We start from the raw sequence: 15,823 nt of genomic DNA on the forward strand, positions 1-15,823 counted from the left end.
AAAGTGCTTACCAATATCTTCATCATCGTTTCATGGTATTTGTCGCAGACGTGAGTGGGAGCCGGGAATTCGGATCCGGCGCAAACTAACACAGAAGGAAGTAGGCTGTGCAGATGTTGTTGGTGGCAGTAGTATCAGCAATACCGGTAACACCAGCAGTACGACGATCATTCCCGGTACCGGAGATGGGGGACCATCGACGAGTGGCGGCAGTGGTAGCGCGGGTACCACCACCTCCAGCGCCTCCGCCAGCAACACCAATGCGTCCGATCTAACCCATCATCATGCGCATCATCAACAGCAACATTCGTCGTCCTCGCTGATCCGCAGCCGTAGCAACTCCCATAGCGGAAAGAAGGAACCAAAGAGCGGTGAAGGCAACAACGGCAGTGTGATACAGGATTCGGGTTTCTCCAACGAAACATCCTCCTCGAAGGAGACGCACAGTGCGGCATCCTCCACGAGCGGTGCTGTGCAGGTATGAGAAAATGAATTTATTATGAAACGCGGCGATGCTCCGTTGGTACTTTAATCCGAGTCTCTATTGTTCTTTCTCGATTGTGATTCACAGGGAACGCTCATCTTGCCCACGGCAGCCAACCGATTGACGACGGATGCCGGAGGTGAACTGTGGAATCTGCTCGATGTGATACATAGGAAAAGTAGTCGGCTTCGGGAGGAGGTCGAACAGCATCTGGAGCGGGAGAGACCTAGGGGAACCAATTTAGCAATTAGTCATCATGCACCGGAACACCATCATCACCAGCATTATGTGCAGGGTAGTGGAACCGGTGACAACAATATCATCATTCACCATAGCAATCCGGCAGCGACGGCCACGGTGGCGACGGCTGGTACGACCACGCTGGTAGCCAACGTGCCTGTCACGCCAGTCACTAGCACCACCTCCACCACAGTGGTGGTATCGGCCGGTGCGCCTACTGCCGGTAAAAGTTTCCAGCGGTCGCATCTGGCAGAAGGGCCGCAGCAACAGCATGGTGGTCGGTCGGGGAGCGGCACGCTAGCCGACGGTACGGATCACAATGTACAAATACTGCGTAAAGAGCGCGACCGTTTGCTGGACAAGCTGTCAGAGTACGAGGCGGAAATGATAGCCGGTCGTATCCATTCGGCAAAGATGCAGGACGAGGTGGAAAAGCTCACGCTGACAATGCGTGACCTGCAAAAGCAGCTCGCGATTGCAAACAATCAAAAGCAGGAGTTGAGCAGCAAACTACATGATCTCGCAAATACGCAAATTGTAAATAGAAGTGCGTCTAGGTATGTGTATCCCATTATCCCATCGAACTTCTACAATAATCTTGTATCACGCCTTAACACTGATCTATCTTGCTTGTCTCCTGATCCCATTCTCTGCACAGTTCACCCGAGACAATTAAAGCTCGACAGCAGCCTACTGTATCGCAACAGCAGCAAACATCACCACAGCTACTGCTTAAGACCAGTGCACGGTACCACAAGGGTATGCAGGACGATATGGAACAGTCCGGTACTGAATTGTTTCCAATGGTCGAAGCTGGAGCGGAAGGTGGTGCCGTGGTTGACCCGAGGGCACTCGGGTGGTTAGATGGGTTCCTTGGTGCGCCCTGGGTGCAGAGGGTGCGCTCGCTCGATTCGCAGAAGATTGCCGCCATTCTGCTCGAGACGAATATTGTCGGGCTGCAACGCCACCTGCTGACGGTGACCGTACAGAATCAGGTAAGTGTTGTTTCTTAACGTCAGAAAAACTTCATATTCGAAGCAACCGGGCTACCCGGGTACCCAGCAACTTTGGAGACTTATAATTGTGTTATACGTAAACCAATATGAATGGAATATTCTGATGAATGTTAGGTTAACGTTTCTTTTTTCTATTAAATTAAATAAACTGTCTCAACACGACACGATTTTTTACAGACAAAAAGAAGAAGCAAAAAAAAAATGATTTCAAAGTTTTTACAAAATTTGATAACAAAATGTTTCTAACAGTTTAAAGAACTGCAAACCACGGATATAATCTGATTTTTGCAGAATTTTTCTACGAGTAAGTAAAAAGTTAAAGGTGTTTTTATTTGAACAAAAACTGTATCAGAAGACTCCGTTCACATTAATGTGAAACATACATTCTTTCCAAATTTATTGTTCTCAAAATTAATGAAACTGATTGATAGGACACAACACCTAAACACAATTAAAATGCATAAATAACGTTGACGACTCTTTAGTAACGGTTTTTATTGAAACATAAATGCCTGTAGCTTCTTATTTGCTAGAAGCAAATTTCGGAAAATTGCACATTAGACATGTGATATAATAAAAATGTTCCAGAAGACACCGATACAGTCAAGTCATTCAAATTCTTAAAATCGGTGCAAAAATTATTTAAAATCAGTTAGACTAACCGTGTAGCCGGTTGTCTGGAAGAGGGTTAAACGATTTAGAAGCATTTCCGGTTAGTACGACAGTAAAGTTATGCAATGTGTGGCCTGAATTAATCATTTTGCATGTAATTCTGTCCGTAAAACGTACACTTGCTTACCTGTTGTTTTCTGTTCGCGTAGCTTAACCGTTTTACTTACACTGGCTAGTTTTTTTGTTGTCTTGTTTAACGCTTTGGTATGCGTATAATTTTATTCTGACACCCTACCAGTAAAGTACGTCAGCATGTGTTGAGATACGTTGCCGTACGTACCAGGGGGTGGTTGGGTGCTTTCGTTGGTTGAGCAGCGTAAGAAAGTTACCGCTAGATTCAACCAGTCTGCCGCAACGGAAAGCTGTGAAGTCGGTTGATGGAGGATCAACTACAACCGACGCGCTGGAACAGTGTGGAGTGCCGAAGTAAGTGAGTAGCCGCGCGCGGACGGCCCAATTTTGTGGTCGTTGTGCGCCCGCCGGATACCAACCATTTCGGTACGCAGGTTAGCAACCTCGATTTTGGAATAATGTGCATACACACATATAAATACGCTTTCGCGTCAGAAGCCCTTCCGGCTCGCGTCCCTTCCGCTGCTATTGTTGCGCTGACGGGTTCTTTGTTCGCTGTTCGGCTTTACCAATCAAGGGCAGGAGGTGACATGAATGCGAGCGAAACTCAGACGCAGGTGTGGCCGGTCGGACTTGCCGAATGTCCAGCGGAGTAGCTCATTGTATGTCTCGATAAGGTATTGGGTGCGATATTGTGGCTAGCTGTGTTCCGGGGGACGGTGAACACACAAGTGCGTGCAGGGAATCTGGAGAGATAATCTATTCTATTCAATGATTCAATCATTTTACTAGATCTCGTGTGGTTGTGTTTCAATAAAAGGACTTGGAAGATGAAAATGGAATCCAGCTATCGATAGCAAATATTGTTTATTGAAATCTAATAAATTTACATATTGGTTATTAGATTCATTCGTTTTTAACGTATACGCTTCTATATTCGTTTTTTTACAATGTTACGTAATTCGTTTCAGCGATAATCGAATTAGCAGCATTATTCCTATTAATCTATTATTCCAACTAGAACCTTGATGTACGTTGATTGTCCAACCCCAGACATGACAGAGGGAATTACATTCAATTCCCACGTGAAGAACATGCTACCTGCTCTCCACCTATTGGTTTCAATTTTCGCAAGTATGGGCGTATAAGTGGCTGAGTGTCACACCTTTCATCACACACACACAATTTACCATTGCGTACTTCATTTTGGTTGGTTCGCATCGCGGTATAACCGTACAACAAAAAGTAGTAGGATGAACAGACTACATTGTACATTGTTAAAAATGGCTCCCATTAGGCCGTGACTACACGTGGCCACACGCATCCGGTTGCTTTTGGGTACGATCGTGAGGTGTGTTCTCATGTGTTCCCACCCGGTCTATCCATTATTGTTAGCTGCCTGCCAAATGTTTCCGATGCATTGAAAGAAGAGAGAAAAAATGTAACATCGTTCGTTTTTCGTGTCCCACAAAAATTATTGCAGACCAATGAATACGCAACGAGAAGAAGACACGTGTCAGATAGGCGCGCATAGATGGGTCCACCGCCGCGCACCCTCACCGGCATCGGCATTGTGTCTGAGATTATTCGATCGTTACTTGCGTTCGTTTTTAGTGCTGTTAATGTCTTGCTACTTGTTTCTCCAATCAAGACCCCATTAGTCAATCTAATTTGATGGGCGCTATTTGTGCGGCACAGTGACGAAGGCCACGCGAACCATGGCAGACGCTAACGGAAAGGAACGAATTGTAAATGATCGCGTCGTGTAACCTTTTTTTTTGTCACGGCATCTTTACTTGCTTCTTCGTATGGTGGCCCCGCCGCTTTCTTTCTTTTCGATGTGATAGCTGGCGAGGAACGCGGCAAAGTGAATGGGTGAAATTTAACAAGACAATTTAGGCTGAACGAACGGCTGATTAATTGGTGATAGCTGCCAACGAGAGATGGCGGGATGACTTGTTTAAAGTCTCTCATTATGTAAGGATATTATCAAAAAATAATCATAGGATTAAAAAAAATGCTTGCGCTGACTTCTTCGTTGGATTCAACGATTTTATGGTTCACCAGATTTTATTAAAACCACCAGTGGCGGATTTGGCTCCTCGGAGATCCTAAGCGGAGTGAAAGTAGGGTGCCCGTGCCGCATGGAATCTGCTGATCGGAAGAGTGGGATTAGTGGAAGGGTTAGGGGAGGGGGATTGACGTTCTAGGTAGGATTTGATCCCAGATCCTGTTTGTGCAGACCGGCCCCGTTATCGCCTCGATCACCGGATCGCCCCAAGAAAATCAGAACGCACTGTAAAATCAGTGATCAGTAGCAACATCATCCGTTCATCATTTCCGTTGCTCTGTTCGATATACGAACCGAAAAAACACATCAACACCTTCGGGAATGCATTGGAAAAAATAGAACGGAACTAGGGAGAAGAAAAAATGCGCACATGGTGCGAATTACCGTTTTGTGCCGATCGAACCCACTGTTCTATGTACTAACGGAGTAGTTAATCAGGCTTTTTAGTTTGTAGCTAACAGATTTTTTTTCTATGCCTGACTAATAGCGTTTATTAACAGGGGTTCTCATGCGTAATGAGAGAACCATATCTAGCACGGGTGTGGTCGGTGTTTAGAAAGAAAAGGGAAAGAATCTTAGTTTTGCGCTGGAGGAGCATTGCATAATTTGAGACACAGTTAGTAGGCACAATATGTGTGGAAACCAAATTAGAAGAACAAATTGATTAAAATCTACCAACCTGTGATAGCAGTGATCTGGTAACTTCTTGGATCTCGCTCAAAGTGTCGACCAGAAAGTATAAGCACAATTTCTATACGAATGGAATAAAGCTGATTAGTAGTGTACCTGATTAGTAGTTTCAAGACAAGTAGTCTGCGCGTCGGAATTAAGTTTTTTCACCGTTTCCATCAAAATTGGAGGTATTTCCTCCGAAAAGCATAAGAACATTTTGCACAAATGGTGTTCTATTCCGAACATCTCGCTGAGTCGGCCGAAATCTTAATGGCTTTCAAAAATAAAATAAACGGAGTTCTGCTCGAGATGTGCGAGATGCTCGATGTAAGAATACATCAAAGGTCCTTCAAGAATCAGAAAAAAAAACAAAACGAAATGCAAAACAAAATGACAAATGAGGTACCGTACATGCCGAAAGATACGAACTGCACTGTAGTCACACTAATCGAACAATGTTGAGCGCTGACCAAGGCACACTTAAGAAAACACATCAATGCTGAATACTCGACGATAGTGATAATAATGCTGATCATTCCCACCTCTTACCCCAACACAGCTTTGCGATGGACGAAATTATCTTTACGATATTTTTAGTGTCAAATAATTTTAGAATAAAAGTAAAAGTAAAAAATTTACCGGTATGGGGAGGCATCGAACGAGCATCATGAAAAGTCAACCGATTAACGCTTCTTAACCGAGGAAAACGGGTCCAATTCCATATCATGGTTCCATCAACAATTTCCACCTCGCTAGTATAAGACTCACAGCGATTTCACAACAGTGTCTCTGCCTATGTCCATGACCAATGACTCCTTCCGTTCCACTTTTCTAGCGATTGGTGAATCACCATAAGAATATTTTCTCCCATCACATGGAAGCAGTTCTGAATTGTACAATTACATTCTCTAGAATGTAAATAGAATTTACATTCCCTGGACCTGCTATTTGAGTTAGGTTAAAAAAACAATCATATTTAATTTCCCAAGAGTGATCTTTTGAAAACTCAATCGGTGTTCCAGAGTTTCATTTGTTAACAAATAATCGGGCTTACTAGCAGGTCCATTTTTAGTGTCCAATGTGTCCAGATATGTTCAGATGAGAAGCATTAAGACAAAAATGCGATCGTTGGTGTATGATTTGGTTTTTCGTTATCGTGCTGATGGTACATGCCCTTTACAGACAGTGCTATTCCAGTCCGAAGAAATCGACAGCAATTTCAGCACCATCAGTGGTGTTCGTTTATTTGTTGGCCTTGGTTGTATCCCATCCACGTTTGTTCAATCGGTATTATCTTAAATGGTATCCATTTAAGCTGCCGATCAAAAGCCATCCAGCGTGGGTGGCTTATAATTTGATCGCATCACTTTCCCTTTAATACTGCCGACCTGTTTCGGGAAAGGTGCCGATCACGATGGATGGAAATGACAATAATACAGCCAATCAATCGATAACGCCAAGCACCCCCAAGCGACACATTATTGGTGTAGGCGCGACTTAAAAAGATATTTTGCTTAAAAGATGCACTGCGGATTTCTCTTTTAGATTTTTCGTTTCTACATACTTTCCCGAAATGCTGAAGTTAGATTAATTTTAGAAAGTATAGAAAATATTAACTTTGGATCGAAGTATAAATAATAAGACATTTTGCCTTCCCACAGATATTACGACAACGGTTGGATCAAGCGACAGGATCGCGCACTTTCCTGCAGGAAAAGTTAGAAAAGTCTAAAGAAGACATAGATGATCTACGGTTTCAGGTAAAAGTTTTTGATCTTTGTTTACCAGAGTACAACATCATCTGCAACTGAACGTATTGTGTTGATTTCTATTTTAGCTGAAGGAGAAATCGATCGAACTCGAAGGTACAAAGGCTCAACTGCGTGTGATCGAGTCAAAAACGCCGAACAAGTCAGTACCATCATCGGCTGTCGGTAGTCCAGAGCGGGTCATGGGTACAGCATCCCCACCACCAGCTTCTACTATGATATCTTCGTCGAGTACTACCCATCTGCACCATCACCAACATCTAGCACAGCTGGCAATGCGCCTTCAATCATCACAGGTATCGACGCCCTCCATGAAGGCTATGACACCTGTCGTGATGGATGATATCGTGCAACATCAGCAACTGAACAGTAGTACAGAATCGACTCAGGATCATCCCGAGCGGGACAGTATAGGTGGTGGTCGTTTGGTACATCAAAACCCACAACATCACTACCATCACCAGCAGCAGCAACAACAGCCCCCAGAAACCCCCCGCCGTCGGCCGTCCAAAATACCGTTGCCAGGATCGAAGGGTTCGGCTGCACCGAAGCCACCGACTGGCCGTAACTTTTCGGCTACTCCCACTCCAACCACGCCGACGGCACCTACCCAGCGTCCTCTGGGAGGAGGCGCTTCGTCTGGGCCGCCGTCAAACCGAAGTCTAACGAAGAGCACCGGCAGCCTGTACGTGAAGTCAACCGATGCGAGCTCGTTCGGTCAGCAATCGGCGTCCCAGCAGCAACCTCAACAACAACAACCACCGCAGCCGATGGCACGTACGCGCGATACTACCAGCACCAGCAGTGGCAGCCTTTACCGGGCGGATTCTGCACTAAGTTGGCGCACCAGCAAGGATACACCTTCGCTGGAAAAGTCCCGTTCCTCTTCAATACCGGTGTCGGCCGGCAAGGGTACAGTTAGTGGGGCACCACCATCATCGCCAGCCAGCACGAAGGCGTCCATCATGGTGTACGGTGGAGCGGTCTGTTCTTCGCCGCAACCACGCGCCAAGCGCGACAACCTCACCAGCAAGGTAAAGAACTGTGATTCGCTGTCCCGGTTGCAATCGGCCCAGGTGTCTACACACGCGGCCACCACCGGTCAGCTGAGCAAGTCCGGCTCCCGGAAGGAGCTTAGTTCCAGCCCGGGTAGCGGCATCAGTAGCGGGGAGCGAAAGGCAAGTATCGGCGGTGGAGGTGGGGTAATGCGAAATGCCTCGACCGCCTCGATTGGATCCACCGGACAATCGGATGAGTCGGCATCGGCGACAGTGACGACGGCAGCCGGCAGCACCGCGACAACCGGCAACAGCAACGTCAAGGTACGCAACCGAGGTTGGCTGAACTGGCTGAAGATGTAAAACATTCGCAGCGCAGCAATTGGCGACGGCAGTGACATCGGCGGCGAAGGGTGGTGCTCCACTCCTTCATAACCACCCATCATCACAAACACCATCACCATCACCACCACCACCAACACCAACACCACCACTCACCAACATGATCATCACCAAACGTCCTGTTTTTCCGTCGCCGAGGTCGTCGTAGTGCGCGCCATCAGCGCGCGCACTGTTTACGTTTTCCTTGTTCTCTCCATTATTTTCTATTTTACTGTTGATACTCACACTCTCTCTATCTCGGCTCAGTTTCAACGGTCAACTATGTCGGCGTTTTTGGATTTCATTTGCAATTTGGGGCAAATTTGGGCTTTGCATCGTGTGTCGATAGAAGGTAGTGCAACAGTGAATACTAGTGTTGTGCTTAATGAATCTTTTTAGAAGAGTCATACATATGAACCTTCATTGAAGAGTCTGATCAACAGACGACTCTCAAAAGATTTGTGGAACTGTAAAGATTCGTGCATCTGGAAAAAATCAATAATGTATAACGATTCACGAATCATTAAAGGTTCATGGTTTAATATTCGCTTCTGAATTATCAACCGTTTGTTTGGTGGGGTTGACGAGGGTGGGACCTCAATGCCCGATACTGCTAATTCAAACTAGTAAACCTTTTCTTTTAAGTTATGTAACATTTGCCGGATTATTTAAGCATAACGATCATCTAGTTAGTGATTTATCAACAATGATAAAATTCAACCACCCCTTCCTCCTCCACCAAACAAATGGTTGATGATTTCAGAAGCGGCTATAAAAATTTTGTGCAACGTTTAAAGAAGACAACAAGAACAGAAGGGACAAGGAGTACAACGAATCTTTGGAGATTCATGAATTCATGATTCTTTAAAGAATTACGAATCTTTGGATTCATTCCTCTTTGGATCAGATTCTCCCAACACTAGTGAATACACTCTGTATCGGTTGTACAATTTTTTCTATCTCACCTGCTGTATCATTCGGCTGTAGCCTCATGCCTTTACGCTTACTCATTCTTAATAGTTTTGGGGACAGTTTTGTCCGGTAAATGTAGTACTTCCATTAGTACACTCAGGGGTTTCGATGCATTCCATGCATGAACTAAGACTTATACAGCGAAGATAAGAGGTGTAGCCTATTCTTGCATCAGTTTAATGGAACATTCCAAATTGTATATCTCTACAAAGTTTGTCTATATAAAAAAGATCAGACTAGGGCCCTTGTCACGAGTAGAGTTTATAATGCTATACAAATTCAGAATAGCCTTATGATTATAAATTATACTCCAGGCGTTCGATTGTGGTCCACCTTTACGCATCCAAGCACCTCAAACAAACAGAGGTTGTGCAGATAGGGCACATAGAGTAAAACCAGACACACATTCACACACATACGCAAACGTGGCTTTAGGGGTGCCAAAAACAAAAGAGCTTAAAGACAATCTCTTATGTTTGTTGTTTTTTTTTTGGTTTTGTTGTTGTTGTGTGTCTTCATTGATATAGTTCCCTTAAACCGTTAAATTTCTATGCACGTTCCTTGTTTTTTTTCCTTCTAGTGTTCATTGCACGGTTGACCCCCGAGATATATGTTTTTCAGGCGAAAAGAACTTACTGGGTGTATCTTGAAATAGTCGTGACCTGATGTCACCAACGTAGTCGAACGCGTCGGCTTTTTTTTAACATTGGATTATTTGGAACCAAAACATGTAAATTAATATAAAAAAATCATTTACCTTTGTTTCAAGAATAGCTAATTTTTATTTCAGTTTAGACAAAACTTTATACAACTTGAGTCGGTTGTATCTCGTGGGTCATCCGGAAATTCAGTTGAAGTCTAATGTTTACATCAACTTTAAAAATTTTAACCTTTCGTTTCCGTTGCCTTGTTTCTGTTGAAATGCAAGATTGTGTGTGTTCGTGTGTATGTATATGAATGATGGTGTGTGGGTGTGCGTATCTCAGCGTGTATTGAGGGCAGTTTCTATGGTTTCACCTTCTCTGTTTATTGTGGCGTAGGGCGTACTGTCATTAAGCGCATGTTTATTGAGCCTGCAAATGTTGTGTTGATCCTTCTAATACTCCAACGTTTACTGAGAGCGGTCTTAACGAGGCAGGTAGCCGGAGTACTCCGATAAATGTTCCCCGCAACCACAGCCATCACATCCGAAGAGCAGTCTACAAAAGCAAATTACAATAGCATATTTTTTACACCAGGAGTGAAAGAATATCCGCGGAATGAAACTGGAAGAAGATAAGGTGTAACTGTTTGGCGATAAGATTTTAAATGTATGGAAGTGTAACACTACGGTTAGGACGTGCAACATGCAAAGCAACGACTACCATAATATGGCTTAACCAATCAATCCTGAAACAGAAAGCCAAATCCTATACTGTCATCAACTGCGCGAAATTTCGGATTTGGAGAATGATATAGTTTTTGATATGCGATTCAGTTCAAAGGATGTTGGCGAAAAAAATCATTGAGCAATAGGCAACTGCTGGCAATGAACTACTTGATGCACTCGAAGAATAACGTGTTACCTGTAGCCACTGATATAGAGGACGACCCATACTCAATAAACAATAGTACCGCTGCACGGCTTCAAAACGGAATGATCAGCGCGATCTTAAGGATGCGGCGTCTGTAAACAGCGATCCAGCTTCAAACCATCGGATGCCCGGCAGACTTCACAAAACTGCTCGTCAACTGCTCACTACTACCACTACCTTTTACTACCCACTACTACTACTACTACCACTACTTCTCCTAGTGCTACTACCACAACAACCACTACTACTGCTACTCTAGCGCGTGTGGTACCTACCTGTTTCTTCTCGTTTCGTAAGTCCTGTTATTTTGTTATTGTTTCGTTTAGTTTTGTTGTTGTTTTGTTTTTCCTCATTCATCCCACCATTCCTTTTATATCACGACAATGTTACTCTATCCTCACACCAGTTATCTATTTTCTATACATATTCTCTTTATGTAAATCCCTCTTTCTCTCTCTCTCTCTCTCGTTATCTTTTAAAAATCTCTCACTATTTCTCTATTTTCATTTTTTTTCTGGATTCGGTGTACAGAGTTGTTAGTGAAGCATACTTTCACCATTTTGTGATCTGATTATTTTCCTCAGTTCAATTCTTCTATTTTCATTTTATGGCATAAGCAGCTTCGTACATTTTATGGATACATAAAAATATACATGATATTTCTCTCACTTAGTCTCATCACACATCTTATCTTTTTCATGTTATCTTTTCGTCCTCATTTTTCTTCATTTTTCTGGCCTTGTACTAGTTTTCATTACATTGTAGACCTATAATAGTTCAGTATCATTTCCATATCAGCTTCATCCATCGCAATTGCGATTGTGTAGTGCATAATTCATAATCCAGTTGTACACCACGTGCGCATCCCATGTATTGGGTTATTGTATTTCGACTTTTTTTTATCATCATCACCTCACATGTACTTGGTAGTATTGTAGCGCTACAATTAAACGTTATTCACACATGTCTCCAGCTTAAATGTCATCAGTAACGCAGTATAGAAACCAGCATATTTAATGTTTTGCTCTTTATCTTTAATATCAGCCAAATTAAATATGAATGTTAGAAATGAGTCAAATAGGGAAAAATATATTCTAGGACAAATGAATCGTGAATGAATCGAACATGGTTCAAAAGTTGCCAGCAATTGCTACCCACAGTAAGGCATCGTATTCATCACAAAATGATGTTTATGAAAATATACATCGTTACCATCAAGAAGTAGGGCACCACAATGTATAGTAAAACATAGTATGTCAGGCTCTTTATTCGATCTTCGCAAAGCTTCTAATTTTGATTCCCTTTTTGTTCATATACGTACAGGCCAGCACGGCCTGTTTAAGCTGAATTTCATAAATCAGACTACATAACCACATAATATACACCAAGTTAGCAAAGCTGATTAGCTTCCCTATTCTTACCGCAGCCATTGATAGTCTACCCTTTTTAAAATCATCAGTACAAAAAATCACAAAAGCCCCTCAAATTGCTCTCCATTTTTTCCTGTTTGTCCTACATCCTGTCCCTCACTCTAGCGTACGTCATTTTTTATTTTCTGTTTGTTTGATTTAGAAAGTTGTATGCTTGAGCAAATGTGTATGCGTGTGTGTAAGTGTGCGTGTGAAAATGTTGAATATAAGTTTATAAATGCCCCTCATTTAGTTTTCAGTGTGCATGTACATCTCGCATTTATTTTTCATCACTGTTAAGTATCACACTAGTACGATTTCTATCTCATCTCTTACTCATCCTTATCAAACGACTTTATTAAAAGCTCTTAGTATATTTTATTCACTTCTATAATTTTTTGTTGTTACTATTTACGATTCTTTATCCTTTTTGAAAGATTTTTGTTATACTTTTGATGTTATTTTTCCTATTTTATTTAATTAACTTAAACGCCATTTCGGTTTACTGATGTGCCAAAAAAAAGATGTGTGTGCTTGTGTAACGTACGAGTTTCCTCTTCTTTCCAAGCAACTTTTTTCGTAGTCTTTACTAAACGCGATACATTGCTCCAGACGGATGTCCGATATCTCGTTCATTAGAGTAATGGTTCCGATAGGCTTTGTGGTTATTTGGCAGGGTATCAAGATGGCATAGATTAGGTATTAGGCCAGGCGCGTAAAAGGTATCTTTTTTACATGCTAGTTGCGTGCGTGTGTGTGTTTGCATGCATTTATTAATATCAACTGTACTAATCAATGAAAAAGGGTAGTATGTCTACGCTAAGACTTTCATTGCCTCGTCGCCAATTTCGTCTGAAAAACAAAAAATCGCAGTGTATATACATTAAAACAGTCGGAGGATTGGCAAAAGGAGCCATCCGATATTGCTTAACTAAATGATAATTTAGTATTGGTTGTTGATTAATAACACGACTTGGCTAATATCATGTACACTATTTCACATCACCCTAATTAATAATGCGCAATGGGGTTGGAGGGCTACACATACACATCTACCTAAACATATTCACCACGTCCGTTTGCTCTTTTTTGCTCTTACTTATGCTTTTTGTTTATTATTGGGTTTTTTCACGGTAAATACTCGGCAATACTTCTACTATCTCTGCTAAAGGAAGTACAGTAGAAAAGAAAAGCGGAAACATATTGTATAGAGAGCGAGAGAGAGAACATTACCTCACCCCTGCACCATCCACCTTCAACAAGATCCTATTATTTGCAGTAATTTTCATAAGCAAATTTGATTATAATAAGACGTATCAAAATCACTTCTAGCATAACCACCTGCAACGAACTAACGATAGTTACTCATTATTCTGTCTTTTCGCTTTTCCTTTCCTTCTTTTTTCTCTTTTTCTCAATTCTTCCATTCGCTTCATACTCCTTGTGCACCTGTGTACCTCCGGTCTCGGTACACCCGATAGGCTCGAAGAAACAACACATTCCGATTGGCGAAACCGACACTGACACCCCTGACTATCCCGGACCATCCACCTACCGTGAGCATCGTGTCCCCACCGCCCCTTCCAGGCATTGCTCCCTCACCGGATACGTATGCGTCATCCCTGAAAGCTGTTGGCCGGGTACGATCGCAAACGGCCACCGGAACTGTCACGCCGCAGCCAACCAGCACCAACACCGTACGTCCCTCGTGCTCTACCTCAGCGTTGTGTGATAATAATGGACCACGGGATCTGATTGCCGAGTATCTGGCGGCAAAGAATCGTGCCGCAACCACGTTCCAGCAGCCTGCCATACCACCACCCATATTTCACATGGGCTCAGACCGTCAGCATTTACTGGTACTGCAGGATCAGAAGCAGCGGCAGATCGACGAGCTGGCCTACAAACATCCGATCCTGCTGATGGACGCCTCAGAAGATGATGAAGATGTGGAGCGTGACGGTAAGCGGGTACCATGCGAACAGGCGGACGATACAGGCGAGGAGAAGAATGCTGGACAGGAATCGTTAATAGTGCCACGGCCGAAGATGCATGCATTCCAATCGACAAAGGAGCAGAGAGAAAATCAGCAGGATGACGGGCAAAACTGCCGGCTCATCGGTAAGGTTAATCCGAACATATTGAAAACCTGGGAGCAGCTGTTCGGAGGTATCGGTAATACATGTGCCCATCAGCGCCGAACAGATAAAGCACACGCGAATGTGAGTGGTGAGAACAGCATCGCTATCACCGCTACGACCAGTAAGACGGCGGCAATGACAACGATGACGTCCGGAGGTAGTGTCGCGTTCAGTAGCAATATTGCGTCCGACGTAGGCAGCGACGATGCGGACGATCGTCAAAGCTGTCTGCTCTATTGCCCCCAGCAACAACCCTACCCGTACACGAATGGCGACGAGTTGTTCGAATTTAAAGTGAATCGGCTGGAACATCCACCAGACCAGTCATCATCCTCCCGGCACGCACCGTCCCAGGTATCGTCCTCCACGACCTGCACCACCGCAACGGCTCGCAACTCATCCGATGGTGTTGATTTCTACGACAGTATTGATGCAGCTAGTACCTGCTTGACACCGGCAATGGACACCACCGTCAAGGAACAGGAAGAAAAAGGCGCTGTAGGAAGCTACAATGATTCAGCGGGTGGTGAAGCGTTGGCCGAGCTAACTTCACTCGATCGGAAGCGCCTGCTGTGGTCAATTGCGATTGAGTAGCAATGGTGAGCTGCTGGAAGGATATTTTATCAGTATTTTTTGAAAGTGAGCCAGCGGCAGAAGTGGCTTATGGATTTGGAAGCGAAATTCCCTCAACGTGTCGAGTTTAGTATTTGGTAGCGGGGTTTTGGGAGATGGTAGCAACAGAGACCAACATACGGGTTGTCCCCTGCCCATACTGTTACGTGGGATCTTCACAAAGGTTTCGTTTGCAGGCAAATCTAACATGGCGCATGGGTTTAGTGAATGTCCTGCACAATCTAGTCAGCGATGTGCTTATTCGTTTCGTTCCGTTGCACCCATCACAACCAAGAGCACACGCACGCACATGCTTACGTGTATTTGCACGTACCCTTCATCGTTCGAAGCTAGATTATTGGACCAAGAGTTCGTTATATCTTTTTAAACCAAAAATTATGTGCATGATTGAACCCTGCAGGCAAACTTCAGATGGATTTTTTGCAATGCCCAGGTTGCTAATGCCCAATGCTTGCTGTTGATAACATATCCGAAGAGCCGACAACTTAATTTATGCGACAATTTCCTACCATTGCTTTAATAACGTTTAATCATGGTTGATTTGATCGCAATTTTATATGTGATAATGTTGCCGTTTCGCTCTTCTGTATGATACTGTTGTTAATTGATTCACAAGCATGCATTGCTATCGGCTTACAAAAGCACTGCAGAAACCCGATAACGAACTAACAATTTGACGATCTTATCAAATTCAATCGTACTGCTCGCGTCATGTTCTC

General features: G+C 43.6%; 1 protein-coding gene across 1 annotated transcript in view; it reads left to right on the plus strand.

Annotated features, from left to right (window-relative positions):
* Positions 1-15,066, plus strand: part of LOC126564566 (uncharacterized) — a 107,653-nt gene extending 92,587 nt beyond the window's left edge. Inside the window, exons 5-10 of the mRNA XM_050221678.1 lie at positions 49-478; positions 572-1,281; positions 1,383-1,719; positions 6,889-6,987; positions 7,065-8,318; positions 13,812-15,066. Of these exons, the coding sequence (XP_050077635.1) occupies positions 49-478; positions 572-1,281; positions 1,383-1,719; positions 6,889-6,987; positions 7,065-8,318; positions 13,812-15,065 (4,084 nt within the window). The 3' untranslated portion in view covers position 15,066. The remainder of the gene's footprint in view (positions 1-48; positions 479-571; positions 1,282-1,382; positions 1,720-6,888; positions 6,988-7,064; positions 8,319-13,811) is intronic.
* The last annotated feature ends 757 nt before the right edge of the window (positions 15,067-15,823 follow it).

This window comes from Anopheles maculipalpis, chromosome X (genome assembly GCF_943734695.1).
Source record: "Anopheles maculipalpis chromosome X, idAnoMacuDA_375_x, whole genome shotgun sequence".
Lineage (NCBI taxonomy): Eukaryota > Metazoa > Arthropoda > Insecta > Diptera > Culicidae > Anopheles > Anopheles maculipalpis.